At 33.0% G+C, this 23,698-nt stretch overlaps 2 protein-coding genes and 1 long non-coding RNA gene across 5 annotated transcripts; all 3 read right to left on the reverse strand.

The window, feature by feature from the left end:
- Positions 1 to 491: 491 nt before the first annotated feature.
- LOC108194213 (uncharacterized) lies at positions 492 to 2,785 on the reverse strand. 3 transcript variants are annotated; one of them, XR_010291161.1, is made up of 5 exons: positions 2,302 to 2,753; positions 2,155 to 2,194; positions 1,744 to 1,851; positions 1,147 to 1,326; positions 492 to 764 (listed from the first exon to the last, which is right to left on the reverse strand). It is a non-coding gene; the product is annotated as an uncharacterized LOC108194213 (long non-coding RNA). The 3 variants fall into 3 exon arrangements; XR_010291162.1 differs by having other exon boundaries at positions 492 to 1,523; positions 2,302 to 2,785; XR_001801353.2 differs by having other exon boundaries at positions 492 to 1,326; positions 2,302 to 2,757.
- A 5,626-nt stretch (positions 2,786 to 8,411) lies between these two features.
- LOC135150107 (transcription factor TCP21-like) lies at positions 8,412 to 8,963 on the reverse strand. Its single transcript, XM_064086271.1, has one exon. It carries the CDS (start codon positions 8,961 to 8,963, stop codon positions 8,412 to 8,414), a length of 552 nt encoding a protein of 183 aa, XP_063942341.1.
- A 2,660-nt stretch (positions 8,964 to 11,623) lies between these two features.
- On the reverse strand, positions 11,624 to 14,278 carry LOC108217073 (transcription factor TCP22-like). Its single transcript, XM_017389925.2, has 3 exons — positions 13,858 to 14,278; positions 12,038 to 12,120; positions 11,624 to 11,926 (listed from the first exon to the last, which is right to left on the reverse strand). The coding sequence occupies exons 1-3, from the start codon at positions 14,276 to 14,278 to the stop codon at positions 11,624 to 11,626; spliced, it is 807 nt and encodes a 268-aa protein (XP_017245414.2).
- Positions 14,279 to 23,698: the final 9,420 nt, after the last annotated feature.

A 23,698-nucleotide genomic window follows, 5' to 3' on the forward strand; every position in this document is an offset into this window, starting at 1 on the left:
TCTACTTTCTTACACTAAATCTTGATACATATGGGATTATAAATTTAGTAAAATATTAAGCCCTAGGAGAGACTGGGGACAATACACTACGCCATATATGGCCTACAACAACATCAAAAAAAGGTTGCCATAACCCGAAAATATGTTGCAATAGCCTGAAAAAGGGCTATTGCAACATAAAAGTTAAGTTGCATTTTTTCATGTTGCCCTAGGCTTCTACTGCAACATTTCGGTCCACTACTGCAACATGGGGTTTTCTGTTACAAAAGCCATGCTACTGCAACATCTAACTACCCTATTGCAACTAAAATTTTATGTTACGTTAGACCTTCTGATTTCAAAAGAAAGTGGGACCCACACGTGGGTCCCAGCTCTAGGTCCACATGTGGGCCCCACTTTGTAGGCCACCACGTCTGTGCTACTACAACATTAATAACAACTTTCCAATATTTTACTATATTAGCTGCAACATTTTATTAATCAAAGACAAATTTACTGAAAGGAATTGAAAATATATTGTTTAAATATTAAACAACCTAATAAATCCAACCAAATCCAAGTAGCTACAAACCAAAATAACTACCAAATCAAAGTTTGTACAAATTCATCCTTTTTTATACATAAAATACATCATTTTCCACATAACTGAAGTGCAAGATATGTGAATCAAATTCATCTTTCTTAAGAGAAATGACTTGAACCATTGTCGAGCAGCACATATGAAGATTCCTTTAACCAATTTCTTCTGAATGTGTTCTTCACATCTGCCAACATAAGAGAATTGCAAACTTATAAGTTCCTAACGGTAGGTATTAATTAAGTATGAAAAGCTAAATTAATACATACTTTGCCCCTTTCCACCGTATAAGCTGCTAAGACCACAAAAAAATAATACAACATAGTTGGATCAATATCAACAGAAGGCAGGAAATCATTTTCGATCCCAAACTTTTTATCCACTAAACTAATCAATTTATGCTCTCATTAGTAAATAATATAATTCATTACGATATAATCAATAGTCAAGTTAAGCAAACAAGTTGTCCATGGAAACACAATATAATTTAAGCTCAATAACATTATTGAAAAAGCAATCGCTAAATATTTGACAAGAAGGCATCTAAAATATTTTATTCGTTTACTTGCCTCTGATTTATGGCCAACAAGTTTATTGATGTAGTCTTTCGATACGCGAAGATCATGCTGAAGGATATTCCTGTCTCTGCTTCCGGAAGATAAAATGCATATACTCCAGGCTAGCACCCCGGTCCTTGTTTGATGTCCACTCAAATTTCGAACCCTCTTGAACTGTGTTCCATCCCATATCTGAAGCAGACCACATAAAGATACAAAGTGAAGTTCACCAGAAATATATACCAGTCTTGGGCTGATAAAACTGAAACAGAATAGTAAGAGCGTATACCACAGAGCATGGAATAAGTATGCCATCAGAAATATATACGAGTCCTCAGCCAATTTTTTGAATTTAAAAGATTCATTTAGCTAGTGCATTTTCCCAGTACCTTAAAATGTATAAAGATCAAGTTTTAATAGTTAATAAAAATCACATTGTTTAACACTTAAAACCTAGGCTCCTTTTAAGAGTGTATCTGCAGAAAATGTATTAGGGTCAACTTATGGAGAAAGTTATCAAAGTCCCTTTTTCTAAGTTACAAGAATCTAATAGCACACATGAGGAAACTAGAAAGAAGTGGCACATTATATGAATAATTTTAAGTCTACCTTTATTCCATGAGTGCTTGTTGAAGCTAAGCTCTGGCTTGCCTTTCTGTGTGAGAAAAGGACCCAACTCCTCTACTTCTCCATACCCTTGTGAAGAACATCCCGGCTCTGAAAAACGAAAAATCACCATCTGCTACTTTTAGAAAACTTATGGTTATGCTACAAGATAGTAGTCACTCAACATCCTTGTCAAGGGGTGGGGAGTACCAAATTCATACTCTGCTTACCAGGCCTCACAACTAGTTGGTTGAAGTGATTTCATTAAGTATTGAGGACTCATAATCAAATAAATGCATAGTAATCCAGACATGATCAACAAACAAACATTTAACAAAGACATATGATGAATGATTTCTATAAACAAATACGCACATATAAACATAAATATTAAAATTATGGACACAAATTTACCTTGATAGAATCCCCAAATTTAAACCACCAATTTGAAGCCCTAATAATTTATATAACAAAAACTACAATCAATAACTGGATACACAAAATCGAAACTATTATAACATAAAATCATGGGAAATTGAAACTATTAGTTGAGATTTGCACCGATTTATGCTAATTGGAGTCGATCTCCTTCAGTTTAAGCTAATTGCAGTGGATACACCGAAACCCCATTACAACTATTTGGTACTTACTAATTTTGACCGGATGAAAGAGTTGAGAGAGATGAAGACCGAAGTTCAGGGGGAGATGCGAGAGAGACAGAGGTCGGAGTGAGAGAGCAAAATGAAGTGAGAGGCGACGGAGAAAGAGAAGAGAGAGAGATAAAGGGTAAAATGTTTTGACCCAAATTATTTAGTTGAAGCGAAATGCTTCGTTTAGTCTGGACAATTGAAATGTTTTGGAGGGGTTTTTGCCGCTTCTTTTTTGTCTAACAAACTGATAAAAATAAATTGTTTAATTTTTGATATATGTTCAGAGCTCAGCGAGAGCTCTTTGATCGCGCTCTTAAAAAAAATTGTCTCTGGTGCAAAAGTTTAACCAACCTAAACTCATAAAGAAAAATTGCTAATTTCATTTTATTTTTATATGTTTTTAACAAAATTTTAATTATAAATTGTTGGAATTTTTTCATTAATTAAAAAAAAGTTACTTACTATAATTTATAAATAATAAATAGTAAATTTTATTTTATTAATATTAACCAATTTTTAAATTAAATATAATGATTATTTATAATTTTTTAAAAAAAATTGTTTATAATATAAACTAATTATTACTTTAATATTTAAAATAAATATAGAAATTCAATTATTTGATCAAAGTTATATTTTTTATTTCTTAATTATATTATAATTAATTATTTTAAAGAGATGATATAAAAATTAATATTATATTTCAAAATTTAGTCTTTTCATGTTAAATATATTATATTTTGTTAATTGATCACCTAAAATTATTTTAGCTTTTTTTAATTATTCTATTACAAATAATTATTTATTAATACACTACGCAACGCATATATATGGCTATTGCAACATAAAATGGACAAGAATGGTTATTGTTGCGGTAGGTATAAATTAGTGACTCTAATGCAACATAATTTTGCAACACTCGTGTTCATACCATTGCAGTAGGTCATATATGGCGTAGTGATAGTTTTCAAATACCTATTATTTGAGTTTTTTGACGGATATCTCTAAATTAATTTTGTTGTCATGTTTTTAAATCAACATTATTGACATGTTTTTAAGTTTTATTATAATATAATTTTAAGCTCAGTGAGCGGTAAAATTATTATAGGAACTTGATAAAAATTAATCATATAACTTAATAATAGTGACTATTTTGTGATAATTATTGAAATTTAATTATGTATTCGTTGATTATATTAAAACTAATTTTATAAGTCTAATCAATCCATACCTTGTTAATCTATAACAAGGCATGACAACTGAGTTATTAAACCAAAAATTATTAACCTAGGGGACTTATAATGCAAAAGAGGGGAAATCAGCCAGATTAAAATTATCTTTTGGCCTCTGGGAGGTCAGTTTGATATCCAAAAACTAGAAGCTTGCAAAAAGAAGGCTAATAGAAATAGGAGACTTATAAGTAAAGATTTCAATACCTATATGTCATATGTAGTCAAAGCATAAGTAAATTCGTTTAGACGATGACTATTGAATTTAGTGGAATTTGTTAAGGACAACACATCAACATTCACATCATCTTTACAATTTAAACCCAACCTTTCCCCTACAAAATAGTAAAATCTAAACAAGTAAAACACCGTACCCTAATAATTTTATCATAATTACCTCAAAAATTTCCACCATTATTGCAACCTTTATCCACAATACCATCATAACTTATGCAAATCAAATCATCGCCATCCTTATTGTATCTTCTCTAATCTTGATTATGAAAAATCTATAAATTCAATACGTTTGTCATATATATATGCGCAGAAGCTATTAAAATTTAAAATTAAATCATACATACTTGAAATTACACACACATGAAAAGAGACATCACTATCTATTATTTATCTATAAAATTCGTATGGGTCATGAAGTAATTTGAGTTACATTTTGCGACTTATGATCTTGTCAATGTTAAGAATTATAATTTGAGTGTGGCTTGGTTTGCTACTCTGATATGTAATTTATTAATTAAATTAAGAAATAAATAATACTCCCTGTGTTTGGATTTAATGGACGTTTTAGAAAACTTAACTTGTCATTTAATAGTAGTCGCTCTCATTTTTCAATGCCAAACACTTCTCCCACTTCCTGTATTGACCCTATTCAATGCTTCAATTTCACACCAATTCAAGTAAGTATATAAAGACTATATTCAATTACACTCGGGGTATAAAAGAGATTTTATTGAGCATTAATGATAGTCCACCTCAAAAGTTGTTTTTTCTTAAGAATCGTGTAGAAACCTTAAACGACTGTTAATTCATAACAGAGGGAGTAATATTTTTACACACCACAACTTAAAAAAAAATAATAATAGACCAGATTACCAGACCATTATCCATTATCCATTCCAATTCCACCCCTGACATTCAAATGTCATTTTTTCGAAACAAAAACCTCTTTCCCCTTGAATATACTTCCTCAAACTCGTCCTCAGTGGATTTATCATCGGTGCTAAAGGTTGACTGGTTCTGCCTAGAGAACTCTGCCTCACAGGGATCTTGCATGGTGGTGCAAATACATGTGGGTAAGATCCATGGGCATGCACCGGCCACACTTGTTGTGGCCCTCCACCTTTAGGCACAATCCAGTATCCTTTCCCTGGTATAAACACTCGACGAGTTCCTACAGTCGCCTGTCCTCGGGTCTTCAAACCACCATCTCATTGTGGACAAGCTCAGTTTCTTTATCTGTCTAAGAGATTTTGGGGCTCCCCCCATTTGCCCTAGTGATGGACTCCTCTGCATGTTGGAGAAGCCACTGAATTGTATCGCCGTCAGACTTCAAAACCCAGATCTTCAGTTAGCTGGAAGATTTAAGCAGCACATGGAGCGGACACTTGGATTCTCCTGCCCCTTTATGTTCTTCTCCTTCCTGGGGACACGTGGCAGCTCTGAAGAAGAAGAATCTTCCATTTCCTTCTTCTGAAGAAGAATCTGCCATTTCCTTCTTCATGGATTTTCCTGCCCCTACCATGCCCCTTTATGTTTTGAAAAATATATAATATGATCCTTACAAGAAAATATATATTATATATATCCCTTATGTTTGATACCGAATTATAATGTAAATTTTATGAGTTAATTATACTGAAATTGAAAAATAATTCAAAAAATAGATAAATATGATATAATTATATAATTAATATTATATGCTAAAATATATACATGGATAGAATGTTGACCTCTTTTATTCAATACAAAGGATAGAGGGTCTCAATAATCAAGGAATGCATAACTAAATTTTAACAATATATTAATAATATGTTTGACACATATTATTCAACTATAATACTCTAAATTATATATTATCTGCGGATAAATGTGGGTTAATAAGAAGGTTAAATTGGTTTTAATACTACTAAATGAGTTTCAGTTTTAATAAGATTTTTTCAACAAGGAAGACAACAATTTATTCTTGTAAAATTCGTCAACGCTAAAAATAAAAAATTACATTTTGATCTAACACATCTTAACATGTTCCATATATACACATCAATTGATAAGAGACAACTTCTTATATAGATTATTAGTCAAAAGAATAAAATTCATCAATACGGAAAAAAATAACAGTACTAAATGTTGCTTTTATATATTAACGCTTGATAGGTATTTTATTAATAAAATTAAGAAATAAATCATTATAATTCGACACACCATAACTTTAAAAAAAAAATAACAGGAGGCCATTAATTATTCATTAACTATTCCAATTCCAGCCCCTCACATTCAAACTTCACCTTTTGGAAATTAAAACCTCTTCCCCCTCAAATATACTTCCTCAAACTCGTCCTCAGTGGATTCATCATCGGTGCTAATGCCTAGAGAACTCTGCAGCACAGGGACCTTGCATCGTGGTGAAAATACCATGGGTAAGAGCCATGGGAACCGGCCACACTTGTTGTGGCCTTCCACCTTCACGCACAATCCAGTATCCTCTCCCTGGTATAAACACGGGATGAGGTCCTACAGGGCATGTCCTCCGGTCTTCGAACCACCATCATCATCGACAAGCTCAGCCTCTTTATCTGTCTCCCTGAGTTTTGGGGTCCCACCATTTGCCCTAGTGATGGACTCCTCTGCATGTTCGAGAAGCCACTGAATTGTCTCGCCCTCAGACTTCAAGCCCAAGTCTTCCTTTAGTTGGAAGATTCGAGCAGCACATAAAGAGGAAACTCGGATCCTCCTGCCCCTACCCTGCCCCTTTACATTCTTCTCCTTCCTGGGGCGCGCTGCAGCTCTGAGGAAGAAGAACCTGCCATTTCCTTCTTGGTGGATTTTGGAATAGAGTTGGCTATGTGGAAATCTTTAATTATATAGAGATATGTTTTAGTACATATAATTTGATGCATACAATATGTTTATATACTAGTAGATGAGGGTATACTTGCACCAATTTCTCTAAAATAGGCAAATTTTAAAATAAGTAAATTCTGCTGAATATTATTTTGATACTATATTTTTCTAATTTAGGTGGATGACCGTTATTTTATACGTTTTGTTTTGAATCTTTGATTGGAGAAATGTTTCAGTACCTACAATTGATGCATACAATATGTTTATATACTATATAGTAGATGAGGGTATACTTGCACCAATTTCACTAAAATAGGCAAATTTTAAAATATGTAAATTCAGCTCTATATTATTTTGATACTATATTTTTCCTAATCTAGCCCAATCAGACCGTTATTTTATACTTTTGACTTGGAATCTGAATATAATTATTTTGGGCTTTTTAGCTTGGGCTTTTCAACTATGAGTTTTGTTCACCCAAAGTTCAAATATCAAAGTGTTTGGTTGAATTTTTTTTTTTTAAAAATTCATAAATCAAACCCACAAGGTATATACAAGATAAAAAAGCGATGGTATGAAACTTGGTTTTGTGAAATCAATTTTTTTATCTTTTATGTTCATCCCTATTTGTATATTACATGTAAATTTTTAATACAAAATAACTCAAAAATATATTAAAATATGAACTAAACATTATTCTAAATAAATTAGTCACTCAAAAATATTCTAAATCAACTATATTCATTCCACCACTCAATGCATGATATCAGAATCTCAAACCAATATATCTAATTACAATACCTCATGCCCATCTGACCTAAAAGAGCCTTTAATTGATTTATCAATTTAATTAAATGCCTAACTTTCTATTTTATAATTCATTAAGATGTTGTGCAACTCATGAAATCTTGATGATGTATAGTTAAATAATTAGCAATACAATAAAAGTTAAATTGTTAATATATATAAAAATATATTATGTTTTACATGAAATATAGAGCCAGTTTACCATAAAAATGTGTATGTTGTGTTTCTGGAAAGAATATTATATGATGAATATCCCCCTACTTTTTACTGGGGTTAATAATCTTATAAGTTAATTATCATGAAATTTTAATATAATATAAAAAATAGATAAATAAAATAGATAAATATGGTATAAAAATATAATAAATACAATAGTCAAATATATATATATATATATATATATATATATATGAATGAATAAAATTTTGAACTGGCTTATTCAGTACAAATATACACGTCTTGATTATACTCTCATTCCAAACTAATTATAAACTTTTTTGGGAAAATTTTATTCTGGAGATAAGAAATCATTTTCATGTTACACGTTGAATTAATTCTCTTTCAAATTTGTAAAACAAATTTGAAAGTTTATGTTTCTATAAAATAAAAGTAATAATAATATTTTTATATTCTCATGTCAAATGAAATTTTTATATATGAAATACATATGTTGTGTAATTAATTAATATGTTGGGTATGATACTGTGACCGTGTGTAATTTTGAAGGATGTGTGTCAAAATTTGACACATCCTTCAAAATATTTTATAACTTACAGCTAGATATGAATTTTATTAATGAAATGAAGAAATAAATAAAAATAATTTGACACACCACAACTTACAAACAAAATTACAATGAGACCAATATTCATTAATCGTTCCAATTCCACCCGCCCCTGACATTCAATCAAATTTCACCTTTTTGAAACAAAAATTTCTTCCAACTCAAATATAGACCCTCAAAAAAGTCCTCAATGGATGCATCATCCGAGCTAAAGGTTGACTGGTTGTGCTTAGAGAACTCTGCGGCACAGGTACCTTGCATCGTGGTGCAAATACCATGGGTAAGAGCCATGGGAACCGGCCACACTTGTTGTGGCCCTCCATATTCTTCAGGCACAATCCAGTATCCTCTCCCTGGTATAAACACTGGACGAGGTCCTACAGGCGCCTGTCCTCCGGTCCTCGAACCACCATCATCATCGACAAGCTCAGCTTCTTTATCTGTCTCAGTGATTTCGGGGGTCCCACCCTTTGCCCTAGTGATGGACCCCTCTCCATGTTCCAGAAGCCACTGAATTGTATCGCCCTCAGACTTCAAACCTAAGTCTTCCTTTAGCTGGAAGATTCGAGCAGCACATGGAGCGGACACTCGGATCCTCCTGCCCCTACCCTGCCCCTTTACATTCTTCTCCTTCCTGGGGGCGCTTTGCCGCTCTGAGGAAGAAGAACTTGCCATTTCCTTCTTGGTGGATTTTGGAATAGAGTTGGCTATGTGGAAATATTTGATTATTTGGAGATATGTTTTAGTACCTATAATTTGATGCATACAATATGTTTATATACTAGTAGATGAGGGTATACTTGCACCGATTTCTCTAAAATAGGTAAATTTTAAAATATGTAAATTCTGCTGAATATTATTTTGATACAATATTTTTCTAATTTAGGTGGATGACCATTATTTTAATACACACACATATACACACAACTTATTGGCAACTCATATAATATCTAATATTTTTCTAGTTTTTTTATTGGCAACTCATATGATGTCTAATATTTTTTTAGTTTTTTTATTGGCAACTAATATAATGTCTAATATTTTTATAGTTTTTTTATTAGTTACGGCCTACATATACAAATTTTGTCTAAGCCCACCACATAAACACCTATTCATATCTAATGTTAACTGTGGTCATACATATGTGAAATGTGAGCATAAAACTTAAAATTCATATTAATAAATTCTGTATTCACTACTAATATGTATGATCATTATCGTCATCAATGATGTCAGTACGACTATGCATGATCATCATCGTCATCATTAATGATGTCACTTGAAATTAGCCACACATGACTATGTTTCAATAGGAATTGAGGTAGGTAACATAGGAGTTGAGGTATGTAAGACTATGTTTCTTATTATTATGTTTCTTGTTTCTTGTTATTAGGGGAAAACTTAGTTTCAAATTTATATAATGCCTAACACTTTGGGTAGATTTTACTTTCATGCAAGATTTGATTGCTAACATTATTAGTAGAATAGCATCGACTTGGTTATTGATGTCCAAGGGCATGTAACATCCCAGGTAAAAGATACTACATTGAGTTGAAAATAGTCTAGTTTAAATTCTATAAACATAGAAAGTGTAAAATGTATTTGATTGAAAATTGATAGATTGATGATGTGTTAGTTGGGGCCTCATCTAAGTTAAAACCTATTATTATCGGTAGGTTTTGCTTGTCAATGGCTAAATTTTTTTACGACTATATTTGATAAGAATTGATAGTAGCGTGTAAAGAATTGGATCTCACATTTATCATTAATTTCCTATCACATATGGTACAATAGAAATTACGCTACCGTTTCTAGCAAAGATTTTCGGCTTCGGGATAGTAAATTATCGATCTATTGTGTAAGTATAACTTCTTACAACTTTATATAATCACACAACAATATTTTTGTTAAGATGTGATTATTGACCAACTTTCCTTTGATTCTAATTGTCTCACCCTCTACTTTCTTACACTAAAATCTTGATACATATGGGATTAAATCTTGGGCTTTTTAGCTTGGGCTTTTCAACTATGAGTTTTATTCACCCAAAGTTCAAATATCAAAGTTTTTGGATGAATTTTTTTTTTTAAAAAAAAATTCATAAATCAAACCCACAAGGTATATACAAGATAAAAAAGCCATGGTATAAAACTTGGTTTTGTGAAATCAATTTTTTCATCTTTTATACTCATCCCTATTTGAATATAGCATGTAACTTTTTAATACAAAATAACTCAAAAATATATAAAAATATGAACTAAACATTATTCTAGATAAATTAGTCACTCAAAAATATTTTAAATCAACCATATTCATTCCACCACTCAATGCATGATATCAGAATCTCAAACCAATACATATATATCTAATTACAATACCTCATGCCCCATCTGAACCAAAAGAGCCTTTAATTGATTTATCAATTTAATTAAATGCCTAACTTTCTATTTTATAATTCATTAAGATGTTGTGCAACTCATGAAATCTTGATGATGTATAGTTAAATAATTAGCAATACAATAAAAGTTAAATTGTTAATATATAAAAAAATCTATTATGTTTTACATGAGATATAGAGCCAGTTTACGATAAAAATGTGTATGTTGTGTTTCTGGAAAGAATGTTATATAATGAATGTCCCCCTACTTTTTACCAGGGTTAATAATCTTATAAGTTAATTATCATGAAATTTTAATATAATATAAAAAATAGATAAATATGGTATAAAAATATAATAAATACAATATATATATATATATATATATATATATATATATATATATATATGAATAAAGTTTTGAACTTGCTTATTCAGTACAAATATACACGTCTTGATAATACTCGATCTCATTCCAAACTAATTATAAACTTTTTGGGAAAATTTTATTCGGGAGAAAAGAAATCATTTTCATGTTACACGTTGAATTAATTCTCTTTCAAATTTGTAAAACAAATTTGAAAGTTTATGTTTCTATAAAATAAAAGTAATAATAATATTTTTATATTCTCATGTCGAATGCAATTTTTATATATGAAATACATATGTTGTGTCAAAATTTGACACATCCTTCAAAATATTTTATAACTTACAGCTAGATATGAATTTTATTAATGAAATGAAGAAATAAATAAAAATAATTTGACACACCACAACTTACAAACAAAATTACAATGAGACCAATATTCATTAATCGTTCCAATTCCACCCGCCCCTGACATTCAAATTTCACCTTTTTGAAACAAAAATTTCTTCCAACTCAAATATAGACCCTCAAAAAAGTCCTCAATGGATGCATCATCCGAGCTAAAGGTTGACTGGTTGTGCTTAGAGAACTCTACGGCACAGGTACCTTGCATCGTGGTGCAAATACCATGGGAACCGGCCACACTTGTTGTGGCCCTCCACCTTCTTCAGGCACAATCCAGTATCCTCTCCCTGGTATAAACACTGGACGAGGTCCTACAGGCGCCTGTCCTCCGGTCCTCGAACCACCATCATCATCGACAAGCTCAGCTTCTTTATCTGTCTCAGTGATTTCGGGGGTCCCACCCTTTGCCCTAGTGATGGACTCCTCTCCATGTTGGAGAAGCCACTGAATTGTCTCGCCCTCAGACTTCAAGCCCAAGTCTTCCTTTAGCTGGAAGATTCGAGCAGCACATGGAGGGGAAACTCGTATCCTCCTGCCCCTACCCTGCCCCTTTACATTCTTCTCCTTCCTGGGCGCGCTGCAGCTCTAAGGAAGAAGAACCTGCCATTTCCTTCTTGGTGGATTTTGGAATAGAGAGTTGGCTATGTGGAAATCTTTGATTATTTGGAGATATGTTTTAGTACCTATAATTTGATGCATACAATATGTTTATATACTAGTAGATGAGGGTATAATTGCACCGATTTCTCTAAAATAGGCAAATTTATTTTATACGTTTTGTTTTGAATCTTTGATTGGAGAAATGTTTCAGTACCTACAATTGATGCATACAATACGCTTATATACTATATAGTAGATGAGGATATACTTGCACCAATTTCACTAAAATAGGCAAATTTTAAATTATGTAAATTCAGCTCCAATTTATTTTGATAGTATATTTTTCCTAATCTAGCCCAATCAGACCGTTATTTTATACTTTTGACTTGGAATCAGAATATAATCATTTTGGGCTTTTTAGCTTGGGCCTTTTTCAAGTATGAGTTTTGTTCACCCAAAGTTCAAATATCAAAGTGTTTGGTTGAATTTTTTTTTTTTAAAAAAAATTCATAAATCAAACCCACAAGGTATATACAAGATAAAAAATGGATGGTATGAAACTTGGTTTTGTGAAATCAATTTTTTTCATCTTTTATGCTCATCCCTATTTGTATATTACATGTAAATTTTTAATACAAAATAACTCAAAAATATATAAAAATATGAACTAAACATTATTCTAAATAAATTTGTCACTCAAAAATCTTTTAACTCAACCATATTCATTCCATCACTCAATGCATGATATCAGAATCTCAAACCAATACGAGGTTGACAGGATATCTAATTACAATACCTCATGCCCCATCTGAACCAAAAGAGTCTTTAATTGATTCATCAATATAATTAAAAGCCTAACTTTCTATTTTATAATTCATTAAAATGTTGTGTAACTCATGAAATCTTGATGATGTATAGTTAAATAATTAACAATACAATAAAAGTTAAATTGTTAATATATAAAAAAATATATTATGTTTTACATGAAATATGGAGCCAGTTTACGATAAAAATATGTATGTTGTGTTTCGAAAAGAATATTATATGATGATTGATGAATATCCCCCTACTTTTTACTCGGGTTAATAATCTTATAAGTTAATTATCATGAAATTTTAATACAATTTAAAAAATAGTTAAATATGGTATAAAAATATAATAAATACAATATTCAAATTTATATATATATATATATATATATGAATAAAATTTTGAACTGGCTTATTCAGTACAAATATACACGTCTTGAGTATACACTCATTCCAAACTAATTATAAACTTTTTTGGGAAAATTTTATTCTGCAGATAAAAAATCATTTTCATGTTACACGTTGAATTAATTCTCTTTCAAATATGTAAAACAAATTTGAAAGTTTATGTTTCTATAAAATAAAAGTAATAATAATATTTTTATATTCTCATGTCAAATGAAATTTTTATATATGAAATACATATGTTGTGTAATTAATTGATATATTGGGTATGATACTGTGACCGTGTGTAATTTTGAAGGATGTGTGTCAAAATTTGACACATCCTTCAAAATATTTTATAACTTACAGCTTGATATGCATTTTATTAATGAAATGAAGAAATAAATAAAAATAATTTGACACACCACAACTTACAAACAAAATTACGACGAGACCAATATTCATTAATCATTCCAATTCCACCCGCCCCCTGACATTCAAATTTCACCTTTTTGAAACAAAAATATCTTCTAACTCAAATATAGACCCTCAAAAAGTCCTCAATGGATGCATCATCCTAGCTAAAGGTTGACTGGTTGTGCTTAGAGAACTCTGCCGCACAGGTACCTTGCATCGTGGTGCAAATACCATGGGTAAGAGCCATGGGAACCGGCCACACTTGTTGTGGCCCTCCACCTTCTTCAGGCACAATCCAGTATCCTCTCCCTGGTATAAACACTGGACGAGGTCCTACAGGCGCCTGTCCTCCGGTCCTCGAACCACCATCATCATCGACAAGCTCAGCTTCTTTTTCTGTCTCAGTGATTTCGGGGGTCCCACCCTTTGCCCTAGTGATGGACTCCTCTCCATGTTCGAGAAGCCACTGAATTGTCTCGCCCTCAGACTTCAAGCCCAAGTCTTCCTTTAGCTGGAAGATTCGAGCAGCACATGGAGCGGAAACTCGGATCCTCCTGCCCCTACCCTGCCCCTTTACATTCTTCTCCTTCCTGGGGGCGCGCTGAAGCTCTGAGGAAGAAGAACCTGCCATTTCCTTCTTGGTGGATTTTGGAATAGAGAGTTGGCTATTGGAAATCTTTGATTATTTGGAGATATGTTTTAGTACCTATAATTTAATGCATACAATATGTTTATATACTAGTAGATGAGGGTATACTTGCACCAATTTCTCTAAAATAGGCAAATTTTAAAATATGTAAATTCTGCTGAATATTATTTTGATATTATATTTTTCTAATTTAGGTGGATGACCGTTATTTTATACTTTTTGTTTTGAATCTTTGATTGGAGAAATGTTTCAGTACCTACAATTGATGCATACAATATGCTTATATACTATATAGTAGATGAGGATATACTTGCACCAATTTCACTAAAATAGGCAAATTTTAAAATATGTAAATTCAGCTCCATATTATTTTGATAGTATATTTTTCCTAATCTAGCCCAATCAGACCGTTATTTTATACTTTTGACTTGGAATCTGAATATAATCATTTTGGGCTTTTTAGCTTGGGCTTTTTTCAAGTATGAGTTTTGTTCACCCAAAGTTCAAATATCAAAGTGTTTGGTTGAATTTTTTTTTTTTAAGAAATTCATAAATCAAACCCACAAGGTATATACAAGATAAAAAAGCAATGGTATGAAACTTGGTTTTGTGAAATCAATTTTTTTCATCTTTTATGCTCATCCCTATTTGTATATTACATGTAAATTTTTAATACAAAATAACTCAAAAATATATAAAAATATGAACTAAACATTATTCTAAATAAATTTGTCACTCAAAAATCTTTTAACTCAACCACATTCATTCCACCACTCAATGCATGATATCAGATTCTCAAACCAATACCAGGTTGACAAGATATCTAATTACAATACCTCATGCCCCATCTGAACCAAAAGAGCCTTTAATTGATTTATCAATATAATTAAAAGCCTAACTTTCTATTTTATAATTCATTAAAATGTTGTGTAACTCATGAAATCTTGACGATGTATAGTTAAATAATTAGCAATACAATAAAAGTTAAATTGTTAATATATAAAAAAATATATTATGTTTTACATGAAATATGGAGCCAGTTTACGATAAAAATATGTATGTTGTGTCTCGAAAAGAATATTATATGATGAATATCCCCCTACTTTTTACTCGGGTTAATAATCTTGTAAGTTAATTATCATGAAATTTTAATACAATTTAAAATATAGTTAAATATGGTATAAAAATATAATAAATACAATATTCAAATTTATATATATATATATATATATATATATATATATATATATGTATATGAAAAAAATTTTGAACTGGCTTATTCAGTACAAATATACACGTCTTGAGTATACACTCATTTCAAACTAATTATAAACTTTTTTGGGAAAATTTTATTCTGGAGATAAAAAATCATTTTCATGTTACACGTTGAATTAATTCTCTTTCAAATATGTAAAACAAATTTGAAAGTTTATGTTTCTATAAAATAAAAGTAATAATAATATTTTTATATTCTCATGTCAAATGAAATTTTTATATATGAAATACATATGTTGTGTAATTAATTGATATATTGGGTATGATACTGTGACCGTGTATAATTTTGAAGGATGTGTGTCAAAATTTGACACATCCTTCAAAATATTTTATAACTTACAGCTTGATTTGCATTTTATTAATGAAATGAAGAAATAAATAAAAATAATTTGACACACCACAACTTACAAACAAAATTACGACGAGACCAATATTCATTAATCATTCCAATTCCACCCGCCCCCTGACATTCAAATTTCACCTTTTTGAAACAAAAATATCATCTAACTCAAATATAGACCCTCAAAAAGTCCTCAATGGATGCATCATCCTAGCTAAAGGTTGACTGGTTGTGCTTAGAGAACTCTGCCGCACAGGTACCTTGCATCGTGGTGCAAATACCATGGGTAAGAGCCATGGGAACCGGCCACACTTGTTGTGGCCCTCCACCTTCTTCAGGCACAATCCAGTATCCTCTCCCTGGTATAAACACTGGACGAGGTCCTACAGGCGCCTGTCCTCCGGTCCTCGAACCACCATCATCATCGACAAGCTCAGCTTCTTTATCTGTCTCAGTGATTTCGGGGGTCCCACCCTTTGCCCTAGTGATGGACTCCTCTCCATGTTCGAGAAGCCACTGAATTGTCTCGCCCTCAGACTTCAAGCCCAAGTCTTCCTTTAGCTGGAAGATTCAGCACATGGAGCGGAAACTCGGATCCTCCTGCCCCTACCCTGCCCCTTTACATTCTTCTCCTTCCTGGGGGCGCGCTGCAGCTCTGAGGAAGAAGAACCTGTCATTTCCTTCTTGGTGGATTTTGGAATAGAGAGTTGGCTATTGGAAATCTTTGATTATTTGGAGATATGTTTTAGTACCTATAATTTGATGCATACAATATGTTTATATACTAGTAGATGAGGGTATACTTGCACCAATTTCTCTAAAATAGGCAAATTTTAAAATATGTAAATTCTGCTGAATATTATTTTGATATTATATTTTTCTAATTTAGGTGGATGACCGTTATTTTATACTTTTTGTTTTGAATCTTTGATTGGAGAAATGTTTCAGTACCTACAATTGATGCATACAATATGCTTATATACTATATAGTAGATGAGGATATACTTGCACCAATTTCACTAAAATAGGCAAATTTTAAAATATGTAAATTCAGCTCCATATTATTTTGATAGTATATTTTTCCTAATCTAGCCCAATCAGACCGTTATTTTATACATTTGACTTGGAATCTGAATATAATCATTTTGGGCTTTTTAGCTTGGGCTTTTTTCAAGTATGAGTTTTGTTCACCCAAAGTTCAAATATCAAAGTGTTTGGTTGAATTTTTTTTTTTTTTTTAAGAAATTCATAAATCAAACCCACAAGGTATATACAAGATAAAAAAGCAATGGTATGAAACTTGGTTTTGTGAAATCAATTTTTTTTCATCTTTTATGCTCATCCCTATTTGTATATTACATGTAAATTTTTAATACAAAATAACTCAAAAATATATAAAAATATGAACTAAACATTATTCTAAATAAATTTGTCACTCAAAAATCTTTTAACTCAACCACATTCATTCCACCACTCAATGCATGATATCAGATTCTCAAACCAATACCAGGTTGACAAGATATCTAATTACAATACCTCATGCCCCATCTGAACCAAAAGAGCCTTTAATTGATTTATCAATATAATTAAAAGCCTAACTTTCTATTTTATAATTCATTAAAATGTTGTGTAACTCATGAAATCTTGATGATGTATAGTTAAATAATTAGCAATACAATAAAAGTTAAATTGTTAATATATAAAAAAATATATTATGTTTTACATGAAATATGGAGCCAGTTTACGATAAAAATATGTATGTTGTGTTTCGAAAAGAATATTATATGATGAATATCCCCCTACTTTTTACTCGGGTTAATAATCTTATAAGTTAATTATCATGAAATTTTAATACAATTTAAAAATTAGTTAAATATGGTATAAAAATATAATAAATACAATATTCAAATTTATATATATATATATATATATATATATATATATATATATATGTATATGAATAAAATTTTGAACTGGCTTATTCAGTACAAATATACACGTCTTGAGTATACACTCATTTCAAACTAATTATAAACTTTTTTGGGAAAATTTTATTCTGGAGATAAAAAATCATTTTCATGTTACACGTTGAATTAATTCTCTTTCAAATATGTAAAACAAATTTGAAAGTTTATGTTTCTATAAAATAAAAGTAATAATAATATTTTTATATTCTCATGTCAAATGAAATTTTTATATATGAAATACATATGTTGTGTAATTAATTGATATATTGGGTATGATACTGTGACCGTGTGTAATTTTGAAGGATGTGTGTCAAAATTTGACACATCCTTCAAAATATTTTATAACTTACAGCTTGATATGCATTTTATTAATGAAATGAAGAAATAAATAAAAATAATTTGACACACCACAACTTACAAACAAAATTACAATGAGACAAATATTCATTAATCATTCCAATTCCACCGGCCCCCCGACATTCAAATTTCACCTTTTTGAAACAAAAATCTCTTTCAACTCAAATATAAACCCTCAAAAAAGTCCTCAATGAATGCATCATCGGAGCTAAAGGTTGACTGGTTGTGCTTAGAGAACTCTGCCGCACAGGTACCTAGCTTGCATCGTGGTGCGAATACCATGGGTAAGAGCCATGGGAACGGGCCACACCTTTTGTGGCCCTCCACCTTCTTCAGGCACAATCCAGTATCCTCTCCCTGGTATAAACACTGGACGAGGTCCTACAGGCGCCTGTCCTCCGGTCCTCGAACCACCATCATCATCGACAAGCTCAGCTTCTTTATCTGTCTCAGTGATTTCGGGGGTCCCACCCTTTGCCCTAGTGATGGAACCTAGATTCATGAGATAACAAGTTTAATTGTGAAAGCTTCCCATCACCAACCTGCTACGCATATGATAACATTTAGAAATATAGAACATACAACTAGAAATGAACTCACTGAAGCTAGTTCATTGTAGATGTAAACCGTACCGGCTCTCGGCTAGCTGGCTAGGCCCGTGCATGGGCCTCATTATTTTATTTTACAAACCACAAATTCACTAAAAGTAAAATATACATATATGATCATGTTTTATGAAATATATGTTTTATAGTAAAACATCAAAAATATTATTCTTTTGTTATTGAATAATATAATGTTTAAAAATTAATTTATTTTCAAAATAATTGTTTCTGTGTTTTTTGAAAAAAAGTGGAGAACAATTGTTCTCATATATAAATGATCCTCATTTTAATCAATGTCTATATATAGATGATGGGTCAAACACAAATCACTGGAATATAAACCCTGTTTGGAAGTCAGTGATTTTATATTCTATTGATTTCCGGTAAAATTAAAATTTTGAGGTGTTATATGTTGGGCCAGCTAAGCGAGCCTAACTCCACAATAGCACGATATTGTCCGCTTTGGGCTTAGCCCGCACGGCTTTGTTTTTTGGCACCTCCCAAAAGCCTCGTACTATTGGAGTTGTTCTGACGGCTTATATTCTAGCTTTATGCCCCTCCCACAACCGATGTGGGACAACTCCCAACAATCTCCCCCTTCACACATCGGGCTCAACAACTGTCGAATTTTGCATATTCTAGCTTTATGCTCCTCCCACAACCGATGTGGGACAGCTCCTAACAATCTCCCCCTTCACACATCGATGTGGGACAACTCCTAACAATCTCCCCCTTCACACTTCGGGCTCAACAACTGTCGAATTTTGCATATTCTAGCTTTATGCCCCTCCCACAACCGATGTGGGACAACTCCTAACAATCTCCCCCTTCACACATCGGGCTCATGCTCAACAACTGTCGAATTTTGCCTTCGGACATGTGATCAGGCTCCCCCTTAAACTCATACTGGAAGTTTGTCTGGCTATCTGGCTCCGCCTAGGCCCAAACTGGAAGGCTCACTTGTCTTATACTTATGCCCAATCTTGGGTAGCCCATCCGCCTCTTCTCAGGCCCATTCTGGAGCCCACTTGAGATTGTTACGACCGTTCCAACCTCACTTTGATACCACCTGTTGGGGCAGCTAAGCGAGCCTAACTCCACAATAGTACGATATTGTCCGCTTTGGGCTTAGCCCGCACGGCTTTGTTTTTGGGCACCTCCCAAAAGGCCTCGTACTATTGGAGTTGTTCTGGCTGCTTATATTCTAGCTTTATGCCCCTCCCACAACTAGACCCGGCCATTCGGGCGGGCTGGGCGGTTCGGGCCGGTTCAGACGATTTTCGAACCGTCACAGGTGGAACCGTAACCGGCCCGCCTAGACTGGCGGTCCGGTCCGTGCCGGGCTGGGCTGAAGAAATTGGAAACCGGAACCGCACATATAATACGGATTCAACGGGTTTAGCGGGTTAAGCGGGTTAGCATTTCTGGCGGTTCACGGTTTAGGCAGTTCAGGTGCGGCGGTTTAGCAGGCACTGCAGTACAATTAGTTAGTAGTCACTACACTAGTCAGTAGGTGATATATCATCAACTGATCATTGTTTTTTTTTTGTTTTTTAGTGCAAGTGTTTTGTTTTTAATATAAGTGTGCAACTGACCAGTGACCAACTGTGCAAGACTTTGCAATTAAATTTAATTGTTTAATTTAATTAATAATAAATTATTATAAACTAATAAATAAATGGTAAAAAGAGGGCGGCACCTCTTATAAATTAGAAAAAGGTTTTACAAATAATGTGAGAGGACTCCTCTCTTAAAAATTTAATGGAACAAACCGCTTATACAAAGTAAATAAAAAAATACATAACGAAAGAAAATTTTCATTTATTCTTGTTCATTTTCCGAATTGCCGTCTTCGGACGACAAAGTATCCATCAACATCCAAGGATCTTCTTCATTGTCCGAGTCATCTTCTTGAAGTCCTTGTTGTCTTTTCGCAGCTTGGTCCCAATCTTTTTTACACACGCAAATCTTTACCGCATCCGATGCAATTGTAGAGGCAGGGACTACTAATACGTCCCTTGCAAGTTTAGCTAAAACTGGAAATTGTATCTCATGACTTCTCCACCATGTTAATATTTCAAAATCTTCGTCTAATTCATAGTTATAAGAAAAAAATTCTCTAAGCATAGTAGTAGAAGCCGAAGCTACAGGAGCAGACGTAGTAGAAATTCTAACCTTTTGTTTTTTATTTATTATTCCTAACATTTTACTATTAAATCTACTAGAAGAACTTGTCTTTGGTGGTATATTGTTTTCAGTTCTTGGAAGGTACATGTCTATAAGACGATGCAATAAATTGAGACAATTAGTAACATATAAAACATGATCATATATATGAAACTCCTAACACCTTATAATAATGTTCTAACATGTTTTCTAAACCTTCTTGTCTAACATCGGGATCAAGTAGGCATGCAATACCATAAATATATGGAAAATCTGTAAAATATTCAATCCATTTCATTTTCATATCATAAATAATGTCACTAAAAGAATGATCTTCTTCATAATCACGTAAAGTGGTAACAATACTAACACATTCAATTATAACTTGATGCACATTCAGTTCATAAAGATAAGAAAAAACTTTAGTAGCATGTGCATAGCAATCAAGAATATCACGTACAGTAGTAGCCAATCGCCAATCAATTTCGGTAATTAAACCACCCTCGTATTGGTTGTTAGGGTCCGAATTAAATAATTTAGTGATGACGACCTTATATTTAATCGCTTTATTTAATAAATTATGCGTTGAATTCCACCGTGTAGGTGTGTCGATACCCCATTTTTCAGCTCTTAAACCATCATCCTTACACAATTTCTTATACCTATAGATCGGAATGTACTTGCAATACGTAAGTACTTAACTATTTTTCTAATTGGGTCTAACAATTTTGTTAATTGTGAGATACCTTTTTGAGCCGACATATTTATGATGTGAGCACAACATCTAACGTGTAAGAATTGACCATCTAAAACTAAAGGAATATCGGACCTAATATAATCTATGCATTTATTATTAGCAGAGGCATTATCTAAAGAAATTGTGAACACCTTGTTAAACAAATTGAATTCATTAATTGTGTCTAATATCCTTTGTTTAATATTATATCCCGAGTGTGACTCGTCCATTACATCGAAAGTAATAATTCCTTTTTGTATCATATAATTAGAATCTATCCAATGAACGGTAACACATATATAAGGCTCAACTTGACTAGAACTCCAACAATCACTAGTAAACGAGACCATGCCATTAAAGGTACGAAAGAATTCAATTAATTCTCCCCTAGCAAGATATTATTGTTTTTGGGTGTATCGTTTAAGGGTGTTTCTTGGGATTTTCCTAAAAGCCGGATTTATTGAATTTCTCATCATGTGTTCTAAGTTTGGGCTTTCACCATGTGAAAAAGGCAACTCATTTAGTGTAACATAAGTAGCAAAATCATTAATCATTTTATCTCTATTAATATAGTGGAAAGGCATACCTCCACCGGGATTCGAAGACATGAAACTACCGATTTGCGTTTGTTGTAAAGAGGATCCCCCACGTGCTTCTCCACTTTCGTGGCTTGCCTTCGTAATATTATGCTTTTCCACTAAGTGTCGATTAAGAGTACCCGTGCCACCTCCCTTGAGCATGCTAAAGGGTTCGGGATTTTTTCCAAGATTTGTACGAAGTACACAATGTACATTAATCCGTAATAGATCATCCGTCGGCTCTCTCGAAAAATAATTCCATACATGTGACTTTAAATTCTTTTTACGGGTACCAGTACCACTGCCACTAGCGCCGCTGCCACTAGCACCCCCCACTGCCACCTAAATCACAAAACGAAATGAAATGAAATTAGCCGGATTAAACGAAATGAAATTAACTAAACTTTAAAACTAAAATTCTTTAAATTAACCAGATTAAACGAAATGAAATTAACTAAACTTTAAATGCTTTTAACATTTTTAATTTTTAAACGAAATGAAATTAATTTTTAAACGAAATGAAATTAACGATACTAAATTAAATTAAACTTTAAATTAATGAAACGAAACTAACGAAATGAAATTTTTAAACACACCTTCGCCGGAGTGTGCAGCAGCCGGTACGGGTGGAGGTCTTCATGGCGGCGGCATGACCGGACTTTGAGTAGAATCTTGAGAGGATAACGTACCCCGGCCTTCTTTCATAATTAACAGAAAATATTAATAGAAACAAAATTACACCTTGCCGGATTTTATGCCGGAAAAGCTTGAGCAGTTGGGAGTTGTGAGTTGTGACTTCAGACTTAGAATAAGAACAGTGTGCAGGTGTGTAGGTGTTAGAACTTAGAACTGAGGTGGAGGTGGAGAAGACTAATCCACTATATTTATAAGGTGGACACCTTCTAGCCGTTGGACACCTTCTAGCCGTTACCTTCTAGCTGTTTCGTCCCTTTTTGCAGCAGCAGCCAGCAGGTTAACGTTGGAGCAGCAGCAGTCAGCAGATGCAGTGAAAAGACTGAGTGAAGCTGTGCAGAGTGCAGGTGCAGGTGAACGTTGGAGTTGCAGGCTCGCACGGTTACACGGGTACACGGTTACACGGGTTACGCGGTTCGCACGGTTACGCGATTCGCACGAGTTCACACGGGTTACACGGGCTCGCGGTTCGCGCGGTTCTCACGGTTCACACGGGCTCGCGGTTCGCCGCGGGTTGAACGCGTTGGAACGGTTTTGGCGATTTGCGAATCAAAAATCTGGGAACCGTAACCGGCTCGTCGGCAACCACGGTTTCGTGACGGTTCGAACCGGCACGTTGAAATACGGGCTAAAAGATGGTTCGGTCTGGTTCGCTCCGAGCCAAACCGCCCGAATGGCCGGGTCT

Source organism: Daucus carota, chromosome 1 (assembly GCF_001625215.2).
Source record: "Daucus carota subsp. sativus chromosome 1, DH1 v3.0, whole genome shotgun sequence".
NCBI classification, from domain to species: Eukaryota; Viridiplantae; Streptophyta; class Magnoliopsida; order Apiales; family Apiaceae; genus Daucus; species Daucus carota.

What these genes read in the sequence shown, in the direction of transcription:
- LOC135150107 (XM_064086271.1), bottom strand. Translation starts at nt 8,963, where the DNA reads ATGGCAAGTTCTTCTTCCTCAGAGCGGCAAAGCGCCCCCAGGAAGGAG.
- LOC108217073 (XM_017389925.2), bottom strand. Translation starts at nt 14,278, where the DNA reads ATGGCAGGTTCTTCTTCCTCAGAGCTTCAGCGCGCCCCCAGGAAGGAG. An exon ending in TATTTGCACCACGATGCAAG is followed by an intron (nt 12,121 to 13,857) that starts GTACCTGTGCGG and finishes ATCAAATTATAG; the next exon opens with GTACTAAAACATATCTCCAA. An exon ending in CACCAAGAAGGAAATGGCAG is followed by an intron (nt 11,927 to 12,037) that starts GTTCTTCTTCCT and finishes CGAATCTTCCAG; the next exon opens with CTAAAGGAAGACTTGGGCTT.